Raw genomic sequence first — 17,723 nt, 5'->3', positions numbered from 1 at the left:
CACATCATAATACAAATAGTCATCACCCGGAAGAATGTTTTTGTGATTGAGATAATGCTAACAAAAGAGTTTAAAATATAGGAAATTAAGTTGGCAAATAAAATTGTTATTCTAACGTATTGTGACATCCTCTATAGTATTATTGTAGGAACCCTCTAGGAGTGCTTATTCTGGGTGAAAAATGATAGCTGTAAATCCATGAGAGGGGGACAGGTGGCCCCACCAGTTATAAATTCCCCAAGATTGTAAATGTATATTTTATCACCGTGTGTCAAAATATTCATTTTAATATTCAAACATTTTACCACATAATAAGCTGTAACCATATGTTTATTTGTTGTATTATATCACTATAACATTAATAAATATTTACAGAGCCACAGTGTATCTTAGACATATTCAAAATGGTAGCTCTCAGTTTGATTTTAACTGAAAATCTTTAGTGCCTCAGAAACTAATTTTTAAAATGTTACATTTGTTACACATCAATAAGAGCCAAGGAGTTTAAATTTTAAGACTCACACCCCCATTTTAACTCATGTTGTTTTATTTGTTTTCCCCAATTTCATGAATTAAAAATGGAGTGTTATCTCAGCTTTGAATTCCTTAGCTTGATGTCGCAGCTTTTGCTTTATTTGTATGTGAATTCGGTCTTTAATAAAGATGAGCTCTGCTGAACTTTCCATTGATAAGAGACACTTAGGTACACAGCTCTTTCTAAACGATTTGGTAGTACCAGGAAAATTCAGAAATGTTGCTAGTCTATTAAAAGTTAACATGGCAAGCTGTGTGATTGATTAATCAGAAGTTTTATGATTTCTAAAAACGTAACTATCTCTGTAAATAAGATCATATCCCATTAAGTTGACAACCATCAATTTTAAAAAGAAGAAAAAAAGAACGTAAAACTCCTGACTCATACCTTTCCTGTTACAGTGTTACATGAGTATTTATCCTTCTGTGACAGCTGAAACTAGACCAGACGTACATTCAGGAGACAGGAGGTTCGAGAAGAGGCACTGACTTTTCACTTTCGTGTGTCAGGAGGCAGTCTCAGGGTGACCCTCCTCAGCTGCAGCCAGGAGGAACTTGTGCTACTTCAGTCGTTACTGACTTGGTTACCTCTCTTCAGTGTTCTTTGGCTTCCTTACTCAGGTCATGATAATGACGCCCTAAGCTCAGCTCTGTTGACGTTTTTCTCAGCCTCTGTTTAGGCAGACAACTTCTCAGTATTATCAATTTCAGTACAGGTTTTCACACATATAGAACTCTAACCAGACTAAACAAAGGTGATTCTCTCGTTATGATCACAGGGTCTGAACATTCTTAATGGGTACTTCGTGAGAATGTTAGCTGGGTTCTCCTACCACCTTTTGCTGTCAAGTGCACATCCAAAGGGGTGGCAGGACACTTTTAGTGCCAACCATTGTGTTAAACTCAAACTAGGGATCTGTTGCCACCATTTCTGCTTTTGTCATGATCACATTTTCTGAAATCATTGTGTAATGTCCTAACTTCTAATTTTTCTGTGGGAAAACAGTGTTGCAATTTGCCCCCTTATTTGTATTCTGTGATCGCCTGTCACTAGATATTTGGAGCACATATGAATTCCAGATCATGAAACTTCAATCCTCATACCATCTTTGTCCATCGAATTTGGTTGCAGAAGGAATATTTCCCTTTTACTTTTTTTTTTTAAGTAGTATTGAGTGCACTGTTGAAATGACTCATGGTGTCTTTCTACGGTTTTTCTCTACCCTAATGTAATACAACACGTGTAATAACCTAAAATACTGGCAAGCTTGAACGTCTGTGACACCCCTGAATGTCTTTTACAGCCTTTGTCTAGGTTTGAACTTTCCAAATTATGTATTTCAGACGTTGAGAAAGAAGGGCCTTAATGGCTGTGACAGCCCAGATCCTGACGCAGACGATTCAGTAGGTCACAGCCCTGAGTCTGAGGACAAGTACAGGAAAATTAACGAAGATATCGATCTAATGATCAGCAGGCAAAGATTGTGTGTAAGTACTCAAAACACCCTTCATTTTTTTTACTCTTGATATTTCTCTGAACCTGGCAGGCCTTGAACAAGAAAGAAAACAAAGGCTGTGAAAGCCCCGATCCCGACTCCTCTTATGCACTCACCCCACGCACTGAAGAAAAATACAAAAAAATTAATGAAGAATTTGATAATATGATCAAGAGCCATAAAATTCCTGTAAGTACCAAAGGTAGATGGCTGGTCTGCTGATAACCGCTGCAGTAACATACCTTAACCCTTTCAGTGAGGGCTTTCTCTAAGAAACACCGCAAAGTCAAACCCAGAAAATAGCCATCTCGTCCCAAGCGCAGTCACTTAGAAAGCAAGCCCTAAGGGTTGCTGAAATTATGTCATCTAAAAGATGTGGCATCAAAAAGTTCTCTCGGAGGTAGCAAGTTCACAGGAGGAAGAGAAAGATCTGTGTGACACACCCTGAATTTACATAATCTCTTAAACGCACGGTCCGCACAAATCACCAGGCACTCGTCAAACACTAAAGTCTCCTTCTGAGTGAGGATTGACTGTAAAGATGCACGAGTGAAACTGCAGTTCTCTCGTGTAAACTGACGCTTATCACCCAAGTACAAGCTTATTCCTGAATGAAGCTTCAGCCCTCTCCCTAAACATGAAATTCAGCAGCAGCACTGAAGGGTTAAAGCTAATGCTCGCTGCAGAGAAACAGACTGCATGACAACCTAATGGTAAGATTTCCACATGTTTGTGTGATGGGGTGATTTTAAAGCTTTGTCAGAATATTCGCTTTGCCTATACCAACATTTTCCATGCTTTAACATTTGGCTAAATTTTGTCTTAACCAAGTCAAAAAATTCCTAACAATCAATCATATGCCTTGCCAGATATTTAAGAGAAATAACTCTGCATGTATTATTTTGTTTGCCCATATGTAGAGGGGGAAAGTACATACCTTTTGTTCTATTCTGTCATCAGTCAAGTGATGTTTATTTTGTGACATAAAGTGATGCAGCTCGAGGTTCACATGCTTTCTGAGTAACTTTCTGTTAGTGTCCCAACTGTCATTGTATACAAGCTCCTCAGTAGAGAATTAATTCCTTTCTCAAAAAAGTACATTTTTTGTAAGTTAGGGAAACAGCCTAAACCTGAGGATTGAGAGAGACTGCAGTGAAAACAGGCCTCAATGCAGATATCTGGGGACAAAAGCCCCAGGCCAAATCCACAACGGCACTCACAAGATATATTAATGCTTTACACATAGTAGGTGCACAATCAACCTGTGCTGGATTAAACTGAATATTTAAAACTTATTTATAAAATGTATGCATATTAAACTTCATGTCCTCATAAATATATGTCTGCTTCATTTGTTAAATGAAATAATGTCAACAGGAAATCTTTTGTTGAATCAGAATTATTAATACACTGTATCATGAAGGAAAGCTAACTGCCGTAAATTCTTAAAGGTTTTCATAAAACCGAGTACTACATACAACATTTCCACAGTGGGCCCTTGGTCAAATGAAACATTTCCTATCAGATGCAGCAGTGCATACTTGTTATACCCAGAATTCTTAAATGAAGTCTATTGGGATTCTGTCTTGCCCAGAAGGAGGAAAGAAACAGCTCCTTTGGGCCAATTTTTAGTTCTTATGGCCTGAGTTTCTCCCACGTTATAATACACTAGTTTAGAGCTGCTGGGCAGATCTGTGAATGTAAGATTTTAAGGTGAAGCCCATTAGGTGTCTCAGGAGGAATCCCCAGCACAGTGAGGAGAAGGGTGGTGTATGTAAGACTGGTGATCACTCTCCATGTGTGTGTGGAGCTCTAACCCCCAAAGCTCTGGGAGAACGCCCGTGTTTGCACATTGGATCATTTCGCCCATGCTCTAGGGGGAAAGAGGTGTAACGCATACCTGGATTCCCTCACCGTATTTCATCCTGTCGTGTAAAGAGTTCAAAATCAGGATACATGATTTCTTAAGAGGTGCAGTGATGTGCAGCAGGGGATGGAAAACCACATTAGAGTTTACAGGCAGAGCTGTGAGAAGGAGCCACACAGCTCCAGGCTGTTGCCTCCAAGTCTTCGTTTCTTTAGTAAGTGCTTCAGTCTCCACGATGAAAAGCCCAGTTTTCGCACATCGCTTTCAGTTGCTGGAAGTAAATTTTGTTGAAAGTTTCCACAGCTGCTAAAACATTTACAGCAGGGCAAGGACACTCTGCCCTTTGTATGGAGAGAGTGTCTCTACCTCTTTAAAAACATTACAAGACTGTTTTTCTATTTCAGAGACCCAGGTTGAAGAGTTTCCCTTTTAAAATAGAAAAATTTAATATTGCAGTCACCTGTCGGTATAATCTAATTTATGCCCTTATTCCTCAATTACATGAAATAATTCATGGATGATTTGGAATCATGTTGACCAGCATTTCCTCATGTGGGGTTTGCCATGGTTCATGCTGGGCTTCACAGTGAGAAAAAACAGCTCCATTTGAGGAACCAGGAATTAGGAAATGGGCTGAGGGAAGGAGGGGCGAATGCAGGACTGGTTGAGAGAGCCCAGGAGGAAGGGAGGAAGTGGAAATAGACAGTACGGATGCATTTTCTTCAAATAATGGGCTGTGAAGAGAGAGAAATAATACTGTAACAAGGATCAAGGAGGGAGTTAAAAGGAAAAGCACTTGAGATGATTTATATGTAGATTTATATGTAGAGGAGGAACGCTTGAAGGAAGGAAAAGATTGGCCGGGTAGGTGCAATGGGGATAAAATGGCAAAGCTTCTCAAGGAAGGGAAGGGGGCTGGGATGGGAACGGGAAGGGTTTGCAGGTGTAGTCAGGATGGTAGGTGGGAGAGGGAAATTGAGGGAGTGACCACCTCATGACCTCTGTTTTTATACTGAATTCAGCTTCTATAGCTACTGAGATGGGGGAGCAGGTGCTTGGGAGAGAGTGACGTGGGTATAGATATTGTGAGGAACTGGGGATGGAGGGGGTGGTGAGCACAGGCCAGAGTCATGGGGCAGCCTGGAGGGGATTTGGGTACCAGCACACGGTAGTCACTAGTCTTCAGCGTTTTGTGCTTCTTTTCTCTGCTAGTTCTCAGCAGCCTGGTAATGGTTGATCAAAAGTTAAGGGTGTCGGTAGTGGCCCAAAAAAGGGATTCAGTTCAGTCATTCACATTGAATGAAAGAGGGCCTATTAAGTAAAAATCTTTTATTAAAAATATTTTATTGGACTTTTCCTTGCGGTAAGTTTGGGAAAATCATGGGGTTTGTATAAGAGTTGATAGCTTTCTGACCACGATGACTCACTTTGGTAACCATGATCAATTTGTTCAGGGATAGAAACTAGAAGCTGTTTAGCTCTCATGCCTATATGAAAAAGCCAGTGCCAGTGTCGTGGGCATGTGACCTGTGCAGTTACGCAGGGCCCTGCTCTCCTAGGGCCACACTTGGTTAAATGCTCTGCTGTCACCATCTTGAAATTCTTAGTAATTTTTTAACAAGCGCCCCACATTTTCATTTTGCCCTGAGCCCTGCAAATTATACAGCCTGTCCTACCTATAGCATTTTAATCACCCCAAATTCCTTCTTCCTTCCTATCTTGAGGGTTCTAAAACTTGAAGCCCGGCCCTGAAATCTTTGCAAGTTTGGAGTTTTTAATGACTTTTTGGCTTTTGCTTTTTAGACAGAAATTTTAAAAATTTAGATGCTTTTAAGTTCTTAATTTTGAAAAGTCAAGAAGAAAAAGAAAAATGCCAATTTCTAATAGGCATGGGTACGTTATTATAGCCTTGGCATTTCCTAAAGCATCTAGAGCTGGTTGGTCTCTTTTATGGATGCAGCCACTTCAGGGCCCACATAAGTTCGAGGGAGATTAAATGACTTGCCTGGTTAAGTTGCTTTTTATTACACCACCTGGACTGCAGCTGAGATTTCTGATACAAAGGCTGAGGTTCTTTCTGATTCCCTGAAACACCTCACTATGGTCGTATTTAAGCTTATAATTTGATTTCAAATTTATTTAGCCAGTTCCTGATACAGATAAGGAAACAAAACAAAAGATAGAATGCAACAGATGTTACCGTATTTTATGAATTGTGAATTTTTGAAGTATGCTCTGATATCAGAATTATAGCTGACTTCTGTTTAGCCAATCACAAGAGAGTTTTATAATAACTCTCATCAAATTGTTTACAGTCCAGAATTCTGGAAACTGAATAACTCTTGGGGATGATGGTCAGAGGAAGAGAGGAGTAGAGAGACTTTCACTAAATTGGTTAGTAGAGTGGTTCAGAATTTATTAAATGATTATGAATCATCCTCTCTATTTTGGATGTGGACATAAGCATGGGGGAGGAGGGAGGTATTGGCTTTGCTCTCTACTGAGACACAATCGATATTCTGTAGAATATTCAGGGGAGAAGTAGTTTTACAGCAGATCCTTAGGGTTCCCAGGTAAACATTTATAAGTAGTAATAGTGAATACGGATTAAAACATTTGTAACCAAAAGAAAGCTTTAAAATACCAAATCTGAGTAAATATGAATGATAGGAGTCTTTAGGGTGTATTTTTCCCCAAGCCCTCCGTCACACCCTGGCATCAGTGGGCATAAGCATGCACCCCAACGTGGACGTTCAGCCACGTTCCGTGAGAATCCAATTAGTTCATTATGTTTGTGGTTCATAAATAATAAGCTACTAATATGCAGCCCATACTCACTTCACAGTATAATTTCTGACTGAAATATTTTATTTCTATCCAAAAACATATACTGTGTTGCATGGTGATTTAGTAGCAAAACCAATAGGCTCGGTCACTAGTTAGATGACCTTGGGCCACTTACTTAATCTCACCAATTTAAAAAGGAAGGATTATTTCTATAGTGAAGGGATGTTGAAATGGTTGAGTCATATCATGTATGTAAATTATAGTATAGTGTCTGCTCAGAAAATAATATATAGTAAGTTGTAAGCTTGTACGTTTTTATGTTAATATAGTATCTTCCTAAACATTCTTCTTTGAATAAAAATATTCAATTAATATAATAAGAAGTAGACTAGGGTATGTATTACTTCATAGCAAAAGAGCTTTAGCACCTTGATGAAAGGGAACGTTATTTGACCAACACCTTAATTGCTCTTGTAAAAATAGGGAAAGAAGAGAGAGGGAAAGAGATCAGGAGATGGGTGGGAGCAGGGGCAGGATTAAGTAGAGTAGTCAGGGTGGGCTTCCTTGTGAAGATCAGATGTTTTTAAAATTTATTCAAGTATAGTTGATTTACAAAGTTGTATTAATTTCTGCTGTACAGCAAAGTGACTCAGTTATACATATATTCTTTTTCATATTCTTTTCCATTATGGTTTATCACAGGATATTGAGTATAGTCCCCTGTGTTATACAGTAGGACCACGTTGTTTAAACATCCTATATGTAATAGTTTGCATCTGCTAATCCCAAACTCCCAATCCATCCCTCCAACCACTCCCTCCACGCCCCCCCAGCCCCCCCACCACCACCCCCGGCAACCACAAGTCTGTTCTTTATGGAAAAGACCAGATTTTGAGCAGAAACTTGAAGGAAGTGATGGAGTTAGCCAGAGAAATGAGACAAGAATGAGGCAGGGAGGAAGAGGAGGATAGGAAATCAGTAATGGAGCCTGGCAAAAACTGGAATTTATAGGGCCTTGTGGAACATTGGAAGAAGTTGGGCTTTACTCCACCTAAGCTGGGAGCTCTCACAGGGTTTAGAATAGAGAAGTGCCATCATCTGATTTATGCTCCTAAGGGATCTGCCTGTTTGCAAGGTTGAAAATAGAAGGGAGGGCAAGGATAGAAGCGGGTGACTATTAGGAAGTGACTGCAGTGATTAAGGCAAGAGATGATGGTGCTAGAACCAGCCATTAGAAGGTGAGAGGTGGTTGGAGACTATATGGAAGTTAAGCCAGTAGGATTTCCTGGTAGACTGGATGTGGGGAGTGGGAGAAAGAGACGATTCTGGGATGACTCCAAGGATTTTATTGTGTGCAAACAAAAGCATTGAGCTGTCATCAGCTGGAGATGGGGAGAGTTACGTTGGAGCTAGTTTTGAGATGTCTATCAGACACTTAAGTAGAAATATTGAGGGTATAGCTGGATATGCAAGGCTGGAGTCAGGAGAGGGATGTGAGCTAGAGATAGAAAAAGGGCTGTGGTACTCTTACATTCAGGGAGCAGGGAGAAGAGGAAGAACCAGCAGCGAAGGCTGAGAAGGAGCAGCTATCAAAACAGGAGGGAAAGTTCAGGGCCATGGAAAGGGAGGAGGTTTATCAAGGAGTGACCATCTGTGTCCCAGTTGAGGACTGAGAAGTTTCCATTGGATTTAGCAACCTGAAGGTTATTCACGACTATGACATGAGCATTTTCAGTGAAGTGGTGAGGAAAATTTTTTAATGGAGTGAGTTAAGAGAAAGCAGTGTGCTGTATTTACAACAAAAGTCACAAGAGCGGCATTGTCATTGAGGACATGATTTTCCAAAGTGGTGAAAAATTTTTAATAAAGTTCCATACCAAACAAAGTGAAACATTCCCTCACCATACACAGTAATTGCATTTCTGGGAATTTCAGTGTATCATAAAATCTGCATCTCAGTGTATTAAAAATACCTTGTGTCTGCAGAACAAAGTTAGTTCTGACTCAGATCATTATTAAACAGGTTTTTCACCCACATGAATGTCCAGTGGGACATTCGAAAGTTGAATGGGGTAAGAGACAATTCTTTGTTGTGTAGAACTGTCCCACATGTAATAGAATATACAGCATACCTACCCACCAGGAAAATACCAGCCATGCCCCCCAATCATTGTGACACCCACAAATTTCCAAAATGCTCCCTAAGGAGATAGCCCACCTGTATAGAGTACCACTCGTCTAGATCTAGAGAGTTACTATTATGGCTCCAGTGGGAAACAGATGGCAAACTCAAAGGGGTAATTGAAGAGAGTTTAATAAAGGGACTATTTATAGATGGGTAGAGATGAGGGAAACTCGAGAAATAGTGAAGTACATTAGGGCTTACAACCTAGAAGCTCTTAGCACATCCAGGTCTGAAGGAGCAAGAGGAGGAAGGAGTTACCGGAGCACAGTAAGATCTATGTCTGTAGGAGAGAGGGCCCAAAAGGGGTGTGACCTCCACTAGGGGAATGCAGCCTCTGCCATCCTGTGGCCCAGCAAGAGGGATGCTACAGCAGAAGAATACCCTGACCTCTCTCCTCCTACTCTCTGTACTTCTGACGGTGCCTCCACTGGCCCAGCCAAAGCCAGAGGGCCAGGGGGATCTGGTGGATACAGTCTGCAGCATCAGCCTCCTGGGCCCAGAGCAGTGAAGAGGGTGGAGGGGCAAATGGTGAAAACCTAGAAGGCTACTTCGTTCTCTTAGGTGTGCTAGAGTAATTCTTATTTGGCCTTTTAATAAAGGAATGCAATATTTTATTGACTCTGTAGACATTTATTTTACAGCATACACTAATATTTTTGGTTGTTTAAAGACTCTGGGAATTGGATATATTCATTCTTTGGTGTCTTATCAAACATGGATGTTCGATTGTATCATGGTGTTTATCCAAAATTATTTTTGTTACCCCGTTGACAACAGATAAAGCCTAATAAAAAAAATGACTGTGTTAACATAACACGTGAACATTTTTATTTCCCTCTAAAAAATGGGTTTTCTTTTTTTTTTTTTAATTTTTTAAATTTAATTTAATTTATTTATTTATCTATTTATTTTTGGCTGTGTTGGGTCTCCGCCTCTGTGCGAGGGCTTTCTCTAGCTGCGGCAAGCAGGGGCCACTCCTCATCGCAGTGCGCGGGCCTCTCACTGTCGCGGCCTCTCTTGTTGCGGAGCACAGGCTCCAGACGCGCAGGCTCAGTAGTTGTGGCTCACGGGCCTAATTGCTCCGCGGCATGTGAGATCTTCCCAGACCAGGGCTCGAACCCGTGTCCCCTGCATTGGCAGGCGGATTCTCAACCACTGCGCCACCAGGGAAGCCCTCCCTCTAAAAAATGAAGAATCAAAGACATGTAAAAGAAAAGAGTTACGACATGTTTGTTTTCGTCAGTATCGCCATGTCCAGATCAGGGAAGAAAAGACAAATAGGAAAAATAGAGAAAAACGGAGCAGAAGCATAGAAGGAGGGCAATATTGTAATTATCACCAGGATAAACAAAGGACTATTGCAGAGCACAACGTATGGTGCAGGCCAGCCAACAAACCAGGAAGAACAAAACAAAACAAAACTTGATGTTGGGATTACAGAAAAAAATAGTAAAAAAGAAAACTTTGAGCCACATGCACTTATGCATTTAAATTCGTACAGTGGCTTATTAGAGACTCCCTGAGGGAATGTTCTATATAAACCCTAGTATACCTATTAGATTCACACACATACACATACATATATCCATTTTATATTAAGAATGCTGTATGCTCTGACATCATGAGTCCTCTGGCAATATATGGAAACAGTATTTTCATTTATAATATTAAAAACGAAGGAAAAGAGGGAGGGAATTACAACTATGATTATCTAGCTAATACAAGCAGAAAAATAAGCATGTTTGGATTAAATTGCCAAAATAATACCAAAAGATCAATGATTGGGACCTGAATTACTCTAATTAGACATCCACAAAGCCTCAGTTCACTAAATGCTTGCAACTGTCTCATTGAAGATATAGGTCTTGCCATTTGTCAGTGTCAGTATATCCCAAAATGTGAAGTGTAACGTACATTCTGAACTATCATGTTAAAATATGAATTATTGAATGATACATGCTCTGTTGAATCCTGTATCTTAAAATGTCTATTATCTTTAGAGTTAACTTTCAAAAGACAGACTTTTAAAAATAATAATTAAAGTATATGTGCTTTTCACACGCCTGGAGATGATTTTATATCATTAAACTTCTGCATAAATATGCTTCAATAAGCAATTAGACCAAAGGCTCCAGTTTGCATTTTAATCCTTTTTCTCTGTGAAGTCATCACAATCATATACCTTTGATCTTTCAGTCATTTCTGGCACCAGATTCAGATATCACAGATGAACAATCACTACTTAATAGAACGGAATTCAAAGACAACGGAGTCTAATGAAATGGGGCTTTGTTTGAAACAAAAGTGAAACGTTTTCTAATAGTTGCAAAGAAGGCATTCTAAGCACATTAAAGAAATCAATTTAGGATCCGCACATCTTGAGAGCTCTTCTTAATGGTCTTCTAGACACCAGGCAGTTTGGATTTGAAATTTTTCTTTGAAAAGTAAAAGCTGTCTGTACTGGGAGAGCTCTGTTTCTGTTCGTTTTGTTTACCCGCGGGTTTTTTTCCTGCTCCTACAGGCTGTTCCACCCCCCAACTTTGAGATGCCAGTCTCCATCCCAGTGTCCAGCCACAACAGTTTGGTATACAGCAACCCCGTCAGCTCACTGGGGAACCCCAACCTTTTGCCACTGGCCCACCCTTCTCTGCAGAGGAATAGTATGTCTCCTGGTGTAACACATCGACCTCCGAGTGCGGGTAACACAGGTATGTTCTCATAAGAACGCAATGGTAACAAACCATTGGAAGGAGCCACCCTTGGCAAAAAAAGGCTATTTTACCTACAAGATGACGCGTTTTCCAGTTTTCCATGTCTTTTGTCCCTTCATTGCTTAATAACCATCCCCAGCTAGGTCTTCCACATGATAAAACCTAACTCAGCACATCTTTCAAAATGTTTCATAATCTGCAGTTTATCCGTTGAGCCTATCTGTCACCAATCTCCTCATTTGGCTATATTTTAACCACATACTTTCTCAAACAGAACATCAAATATCCTGTCTCCATGCTTTTGCTTCTCCTCTTCTCCTGCCTAAAATGCCATTTTCCCTCTTCCTCCTAGCCAGATATCACCTCTTCTGTGAAACCTTCCCCTGTGTCCTCTGATAGCATCTATCTCAGTTATTTATTATTTTGGTCGATATTTATTTATTTATACAGTAACGTATAGCACAAAAGTAACTTATAGCACAAAAGGATTTAAGGCAGAGAAAGAAATGTGATAGGATAGCATAATTTATAAGAACGGTGAATTAAAAACAAAACTAAGTCAGTAGTTAAGAGCACATCACAAGGACATATACACCTGCCACAAATGTGTGTCTACACTTCTAGGAGACGCTTACCGTTATACAATTCACAGTGTCCCAGAGAAAAATCATCGCTCAGGAAAAGTTCGACCATTTTTAGTACTCAGATCAAACGATACACAATATGATGTACTGTATTGAGTATGTGTCCATTTCCCCACTGAACTTACAGAACCTTGAAGGGAAGAATGTCCTTTTGATTTGTCAGACTCACCGTAAGAACTAAATAAATGTGAGTTGAATATAACTAAACAATTCCTTCATATTTCTAAAATAAGCACCAAAAAGTCATGGTATTTCTAAATCACATACAGCAAATCATTATATATTTACATTTTATTTCTTTAAAAGCACTTGATAGGAAAGTTCTAATGTCTTAGACACACTTTTTATTAAAAGCGATTTATTCACAGAATTTTTCCTTTAGAATACTTGACTATCTGCCTTATAATTAGAATTAAACATGTGTTACTTTTTTAGTACAGAAACTTCATGTGGAGAATACAATCAAAATCAGCCACACTAAAAAAAACTTGATAAATCTTGAATCTGAAAGATGTGTATAAACAACTTGTGCTATTCTTTCTACTTCTGAATATGCTGAAATTTTTCATAAGCATTTTCAATAACCATATGTATTCCTTTCAGATCATACTCAAATGCTATTGAATCTCCTATTTGATGAACTCATGCTCATTTGTTTTTAAAAATCTCATCATTTATTTCCAAAATATTTATTTGATTGGAAATAATAAACATTTTCCTAAAATGTAATGAACAGTTTCTTCTAATTCCAAACCCAGAACCAAATAATAATTATAGCAATTAGAGAATAATCTAGCTGATATTCTGTTCTTTTGGCTAAATTTTGTTCCTTAAAAAATAAAAATAATTATTATATTCAGTATCTTTTTCAAACATCCCAACTCTCATAAATACACACTGCCAGATTTTAACCTACTTTCTTAAGCTAACAGTGAATAAAGATATGTTTCTAAATTTGTAGTCAATAAAACCTGTTTTATTGCGTTAGTAAGTAAAATCCGGATAGTAAATGAGATCATTCACTGTTAGAAGATTCATGAAATGACCAAAGTTCTAGACAATTAGCGTTGCACAGAATTAATTGTATAAAATATACTTACAAAGAATTAAACATCAAATATATGGTTATTTGAGCATAGAGTAAACCTTACTCTTTTTCTTCACTTTCTAGAAAATATCACCTTAGAGAAAACTAGACTTGGAAATATGATAAAAATTTAGAGACCATTCAAAGACTAGATTTTTTTTTAATTTATTCATTTTTTAAATTTTTGGGCTGTATTGGGTCTTCGTTGCTGCATGTGGGCTTTCTCTAGTTGCAAGGAGCGGGGGCTACTCTTCGTTGCGGTGCGCGGGCTTCTCATTGCGGTGGCTTCTCTTGCTGCAGAGCACGGGCTCTAGGCGCACAGGTTTCAGTAGTTGTGATACGTGGGCTCAGTAGTTGTGGCTCGCGGGCTCCAGAGCACAGGCTCAGTAGTTGTGGCGCACGGGCTTAGTTGCTGCACGGCATGTGGGATCTTCCTGGACCAGGGCTGGAACCCGTGTCCCCTGCATTGGCAGGCAGATTCTTAACCACCGCCCCACCAGGGAAGTCCTAAAGCCTAGCTTTTTAAATGTAATCTTTCTTAGAAAGAAAGATTCTGCAAAATGTCAGTCAGTGATTGAGTGTATTTTTAATGTTTGAGCACAGCATATCACAGTGAAACGAATATCAGCCATCTGACCTAGGTAATACTTGACAAATTTAGGACTCTTGGGTGAGGACAGAATACTAAGGTTGCTAAAGGTAAAGTGTGTTGCTCTGTGGGCCTTTAGCCTTTCTCCTTTTGATCTTCCTCTTTCATCCATAGGTGGTCTGATGGGTGGAGACCTCACATCCGGTGCAGGCACCAGTGCAGGTGAGTGGAGACTTCAGTACTAGAGTACGTTTCATTGTTTAGGGTTCCTTTACTTGGTGATTTGCAGAAGTAAGTCTTTTGAACAAAGTCAAGTTGAGAGATGAGTGAGAGGCATGGGAAAATGGCCCCAAGAATTTCTAAAGCACTTTCATGAAGCAGGAGTGGTTGGATAGTAACTCAGAAGACTGTTTATTAACTAGACCTTTCCTTAATAAAACTTCAACTTGTCAACATAATCAGAATTGGGGGTTCTGATCAAATCAATTTAATCCTAGGTACCATCTGTAGCCACAAAAATACCTTTAACAAGCCTTGTCGATCGTGTTCTTTGTTAATCATTTCACGTTAAATGTGAATCACTTTCTACACAAAGTACCAAACTCCTGTACACTTCTAAAGGAGAATACATAAAGAAAAGGAAGGAGTGAGATTATAACCCTTCAACAATACTGTTAATAAAATAAAACCACATTTGGCATTAAAATGAGTTCTTAGAGAATATGAACACAGTGTACCCCTCAAAAAAGCCCCTTAAATATAGTTCAGCTCTTAAGAACTTCTTCCATTATGCCCAATTATCTCATAGTCACACTTCTCCAGGGTTCCATATTAATTCATATAATTGTGATTATTGAGATATTGATGTCATTTTCAATGCAGCGGTAAGACAGGACAATACTTTCTGATGTTAACTGCAGTTCACTATTGGCACAACAAGTAACCATGGTAATTCCTGCAGCTGGAACATGCTCTACATTTAAAATAGTAGGAGGCAGGCATGGTAACATAAGGTTATGCTTGAAATGTCAAAAAAATTCAAGTTTATTGAAATATTTATGGACACCCTAATTAAAATATTTTGCCGGGTTCAACTATAATAGCCTGCTAATTATAAGAAAGAAGATTAAAAAATTGGCATATAAAAACATTTTTATAAATATATCCATTTGGGAGTAATGTTTCTTATTCCTGATGTTGGCTCTTCACTAATTCAGTGAGTAATGAAGGAAAAGTATTAAAACTACACAGTGAATTAACAAACAGAATCAATGGCACTAGCTTCCTATTTTATCTAGCTTTTAAAAATTAGGTAGATTCAAATTAATGAGTAGACTGAATATACTATTTTGCTGGACATTGAAGCAAAGTGCTCATTTTTTTTCCCTCAAAAAATACTGTATGGTTTGTAGCCTGAAAATTACAGAACCAGATCAAAGCTAGATCACTGTAGCTTGGATTCAAGTCTCTGCCAAACACTGGCTAGAGAGGGTGATGGGGGCTGAAAACTGGATTGTCTCAAAGACCAAGAAAAAGATAAATAAGAAAAATGGTTTCGATGTTACGATATTTTATCCAGTATCTCGATGCATCAGTTTGCTTGCTCATATGGGAACAGCCAGTAGTGGTGATGAAAGTTATTAGAAGTAGTAAAAAAAAAAAACAAAAAACATGTGGGGTTGGGGGGATGGGTCACTCATCTTTGATGAACGTGGCCTCTTGTTACTGCATAATAGCTAGAATGCTTTAGAATTCTATGTTGAAAATAAGTGTTGTTGTTCAATTATGCTGTCATTGTCAATTCCCTGACAGTCCACTAAGGTAAATGGCCCTCCGGGGACAAAGAAGACACTCAATCTTGTAAGCATAGAAGTTAGCCACATATAGGCTATAGCGTCACTGAACTAAAATAAAAATCTTACAGGCTTAGCAAATTCATCCCCCTGCTTCAGGACCTCTGCTGTAGCACAAGAATCTTCTACTTCAAAAATAGAAGGAAATAAAAGAAACACTCAGTTGCTCCACCTTGATGATAATAAACCTTGTATTTTGATAATTGTATCTTGTAACCATGAGCATATAATTGTCACAGTTTCTGTATAGTTATGAAAGAGTTACTTCCCCACTTTTTAAAAGTAGAGGAAGAAGCCCTTTCTAACCCTGGTTCTACAAAACACCTGTTGCACATGCCACTGAGTCTTGAGCTTAGCTGCTATGTCCTGCCCACAGGCTTAGCTGTCTGCCCCTTCTTTCTCATGCCAGCCAGTATCATGTGTCGGAGATGAATATATCGGTGCTGATGTCAGACAATCACATAATACTGAGGGAAACAAGGCCAGCCAGAATGTCTCTACATTTTCAGAAAAGAAAACTAAAGCAAAATGGCCAGAAGATATCTTCCAAATTTTGAATATTGTCATTGAAATTCAAAGTCTCAGATAAAGTTAGAAACTCTGAGGTCAAGTGGCAAGACTCTGCAATTAAGTTAAATATTTTTTGGCCTGTAATTTTTTTTCAAAATCTAGTCATCTCAACTTGTAAAAAGGGTATAGTTTCATGAGGGAAGGAAATACATTTTTTTTAATAAATTTATTTATTTATTTATTTATTTTTGGCTGTGTTGGGTCTTCGTTGCTGCACACAGGCTTTCTCTAGTTTCGGTGAGCGGGGGCTTCTCTTCGTTGCATTGTACGTGCTTCTCACTGCGGTGGCTTCTCTTGTTGCAGAGCACGGGCTCTAGGCGCGCGGGCTTCAGTAGTTGTGGCATGAGGGCTCAGTAGTTGTGGCTCTCGGGCTCTAGAGTGCAGGCTCAGTAGTTGTGGCGCACAGGCTTAGTTGCTCCATGGCATGTGGGATCTTCCCGGACCAGGGATCGAACCCGTGTCCCCTGCATTGGCAGGCAGATTCTTAACCACTGTGCCACCAGGGAAGTCCTGGGAAGGAAGTAAATTTGGCGTTTATTGTGTTCTTATAAATACCAAGAGACCAAAGAGCTCTCAGCTCGATCATAAAGTATAGCATCTTTCCCATCCACTCCTTGCACTGTACCTCTCCCTCATCCCACCATCCAGTGAGTCATCAAATCTTACCAACTTTGCCTCGAAGGTATTTCCTAAAGCTAATCCTTTCTCTCCATTATTATCCCACTGCCCTGGTTCAGGGTTATAGCAACACTCCAGAACTATTTCCAGAGATCCCTAATTCATCTCCCAGCTTCACACTGCATCCCACTCCAGTCTCCTCGTGACTCATTAGTCTTTATCAAAACCTTAAACTAATTGTAGGTCATCGTTCAGATACTCAAAATCCAGCCATGGTTTCCCAGCTCTTTCAGAATTAACCATGAGCCTCTTATCTCTGGCCCATCCCTACTCTCCAGTCTTCAACCTTCTTACCTTCTGCCACTGCCATCAAAAATCCTGCACTCCAACTCTAATAATAGCAAACATTTAAATTGCTCTTACTATGTGACTTACAAAAATTAACTCATCTTTTTGCATCGCAGCCCTTTAATGTATATATTCATATTAATGCCCTTCCTATAGTTGGGGGAACTGAGGCACAGAGAGGTTAAGTAATGGCTCAAGGTGGAACCCAGGCAGTCTGTCTCCAGAGTCCATGCTCTTAACTGCATTGTGCTGCCACTTTCCAAACAGTGTCAAGGCTTCTTGCCTTTGTGTATGCGTTCCTAGAACTCTCCTGCTTCATGCTGCGGAGCACCGCTTGTCATCCCTCAGAATTCAGTTCAGCCATTCAGGAAATCCTTTCCTGACTCTTCCAAAAGGAATTATGCACCTCTCCTTGATTCTCTCTTGGCAGCCTG

General features: G+C 39.4%; 1 protein-coding gene across 16 annotated transcripts in view; it reads left to right on the top strand.

Moving 5' to 3' along the window:
- MEF2C (myocyte enhancer factor 2C) overlaps nucleotides 1-17,723 on the top strand; it is a 164,492-nt gene that overhangs the window by 120,820 nt on the left and 25,949 nt on the right. For 12 of the 16 annotated variants that reach the window (XM_036846480.1, XM_036846466.1, XM_036846468.1 and 9 more), the window contains 3 exons: nucleotides 1,879-2,022; nucleotides 11,391-11,577; nucleotides 14,075-14,122. In XM_036846480.1, the coding sequence (XP_036702375.1) occupies nucleotides 1,879-2,022; nucleotides 11,391-11,577; nucleotides 14,075-14,122 (379 nt within the window). Of the gene's footprint in view, nucleotides 1-1,878; nucleotides 2,023-2,081; nucleotides 2,220-11,390; nucleotides 11,578-14,074; nucleotides 14,123-17,723 lie in introns of all 16 variants that reach the window. The other 4 variants (XM_036846481.1, XM_036846478.1, XM_036846479.1 and 1 more) reach the window with 2 other exon arrangements.

Source organism: Balaenoptera musculus, chromosome 3 (genome assembly GCF_009873245.2).
Source record: "Balaenoptera musculus isolate JJ_BM4_2016_0621 chromosome 3, mBalMus1.pri.v3, whole genome shotgun sequence".
In the NCBI taxonomy this organism is placed as follows: Eukaryota; Metazoa; Chordata; class Mammalia; order Artiodactyla; family Balaenopteridae; genus Balaenoptera; species Balaenoptera musculus.
This window is presented reverse-complemented; position numbering and strand designations above follow the sequence as displayed.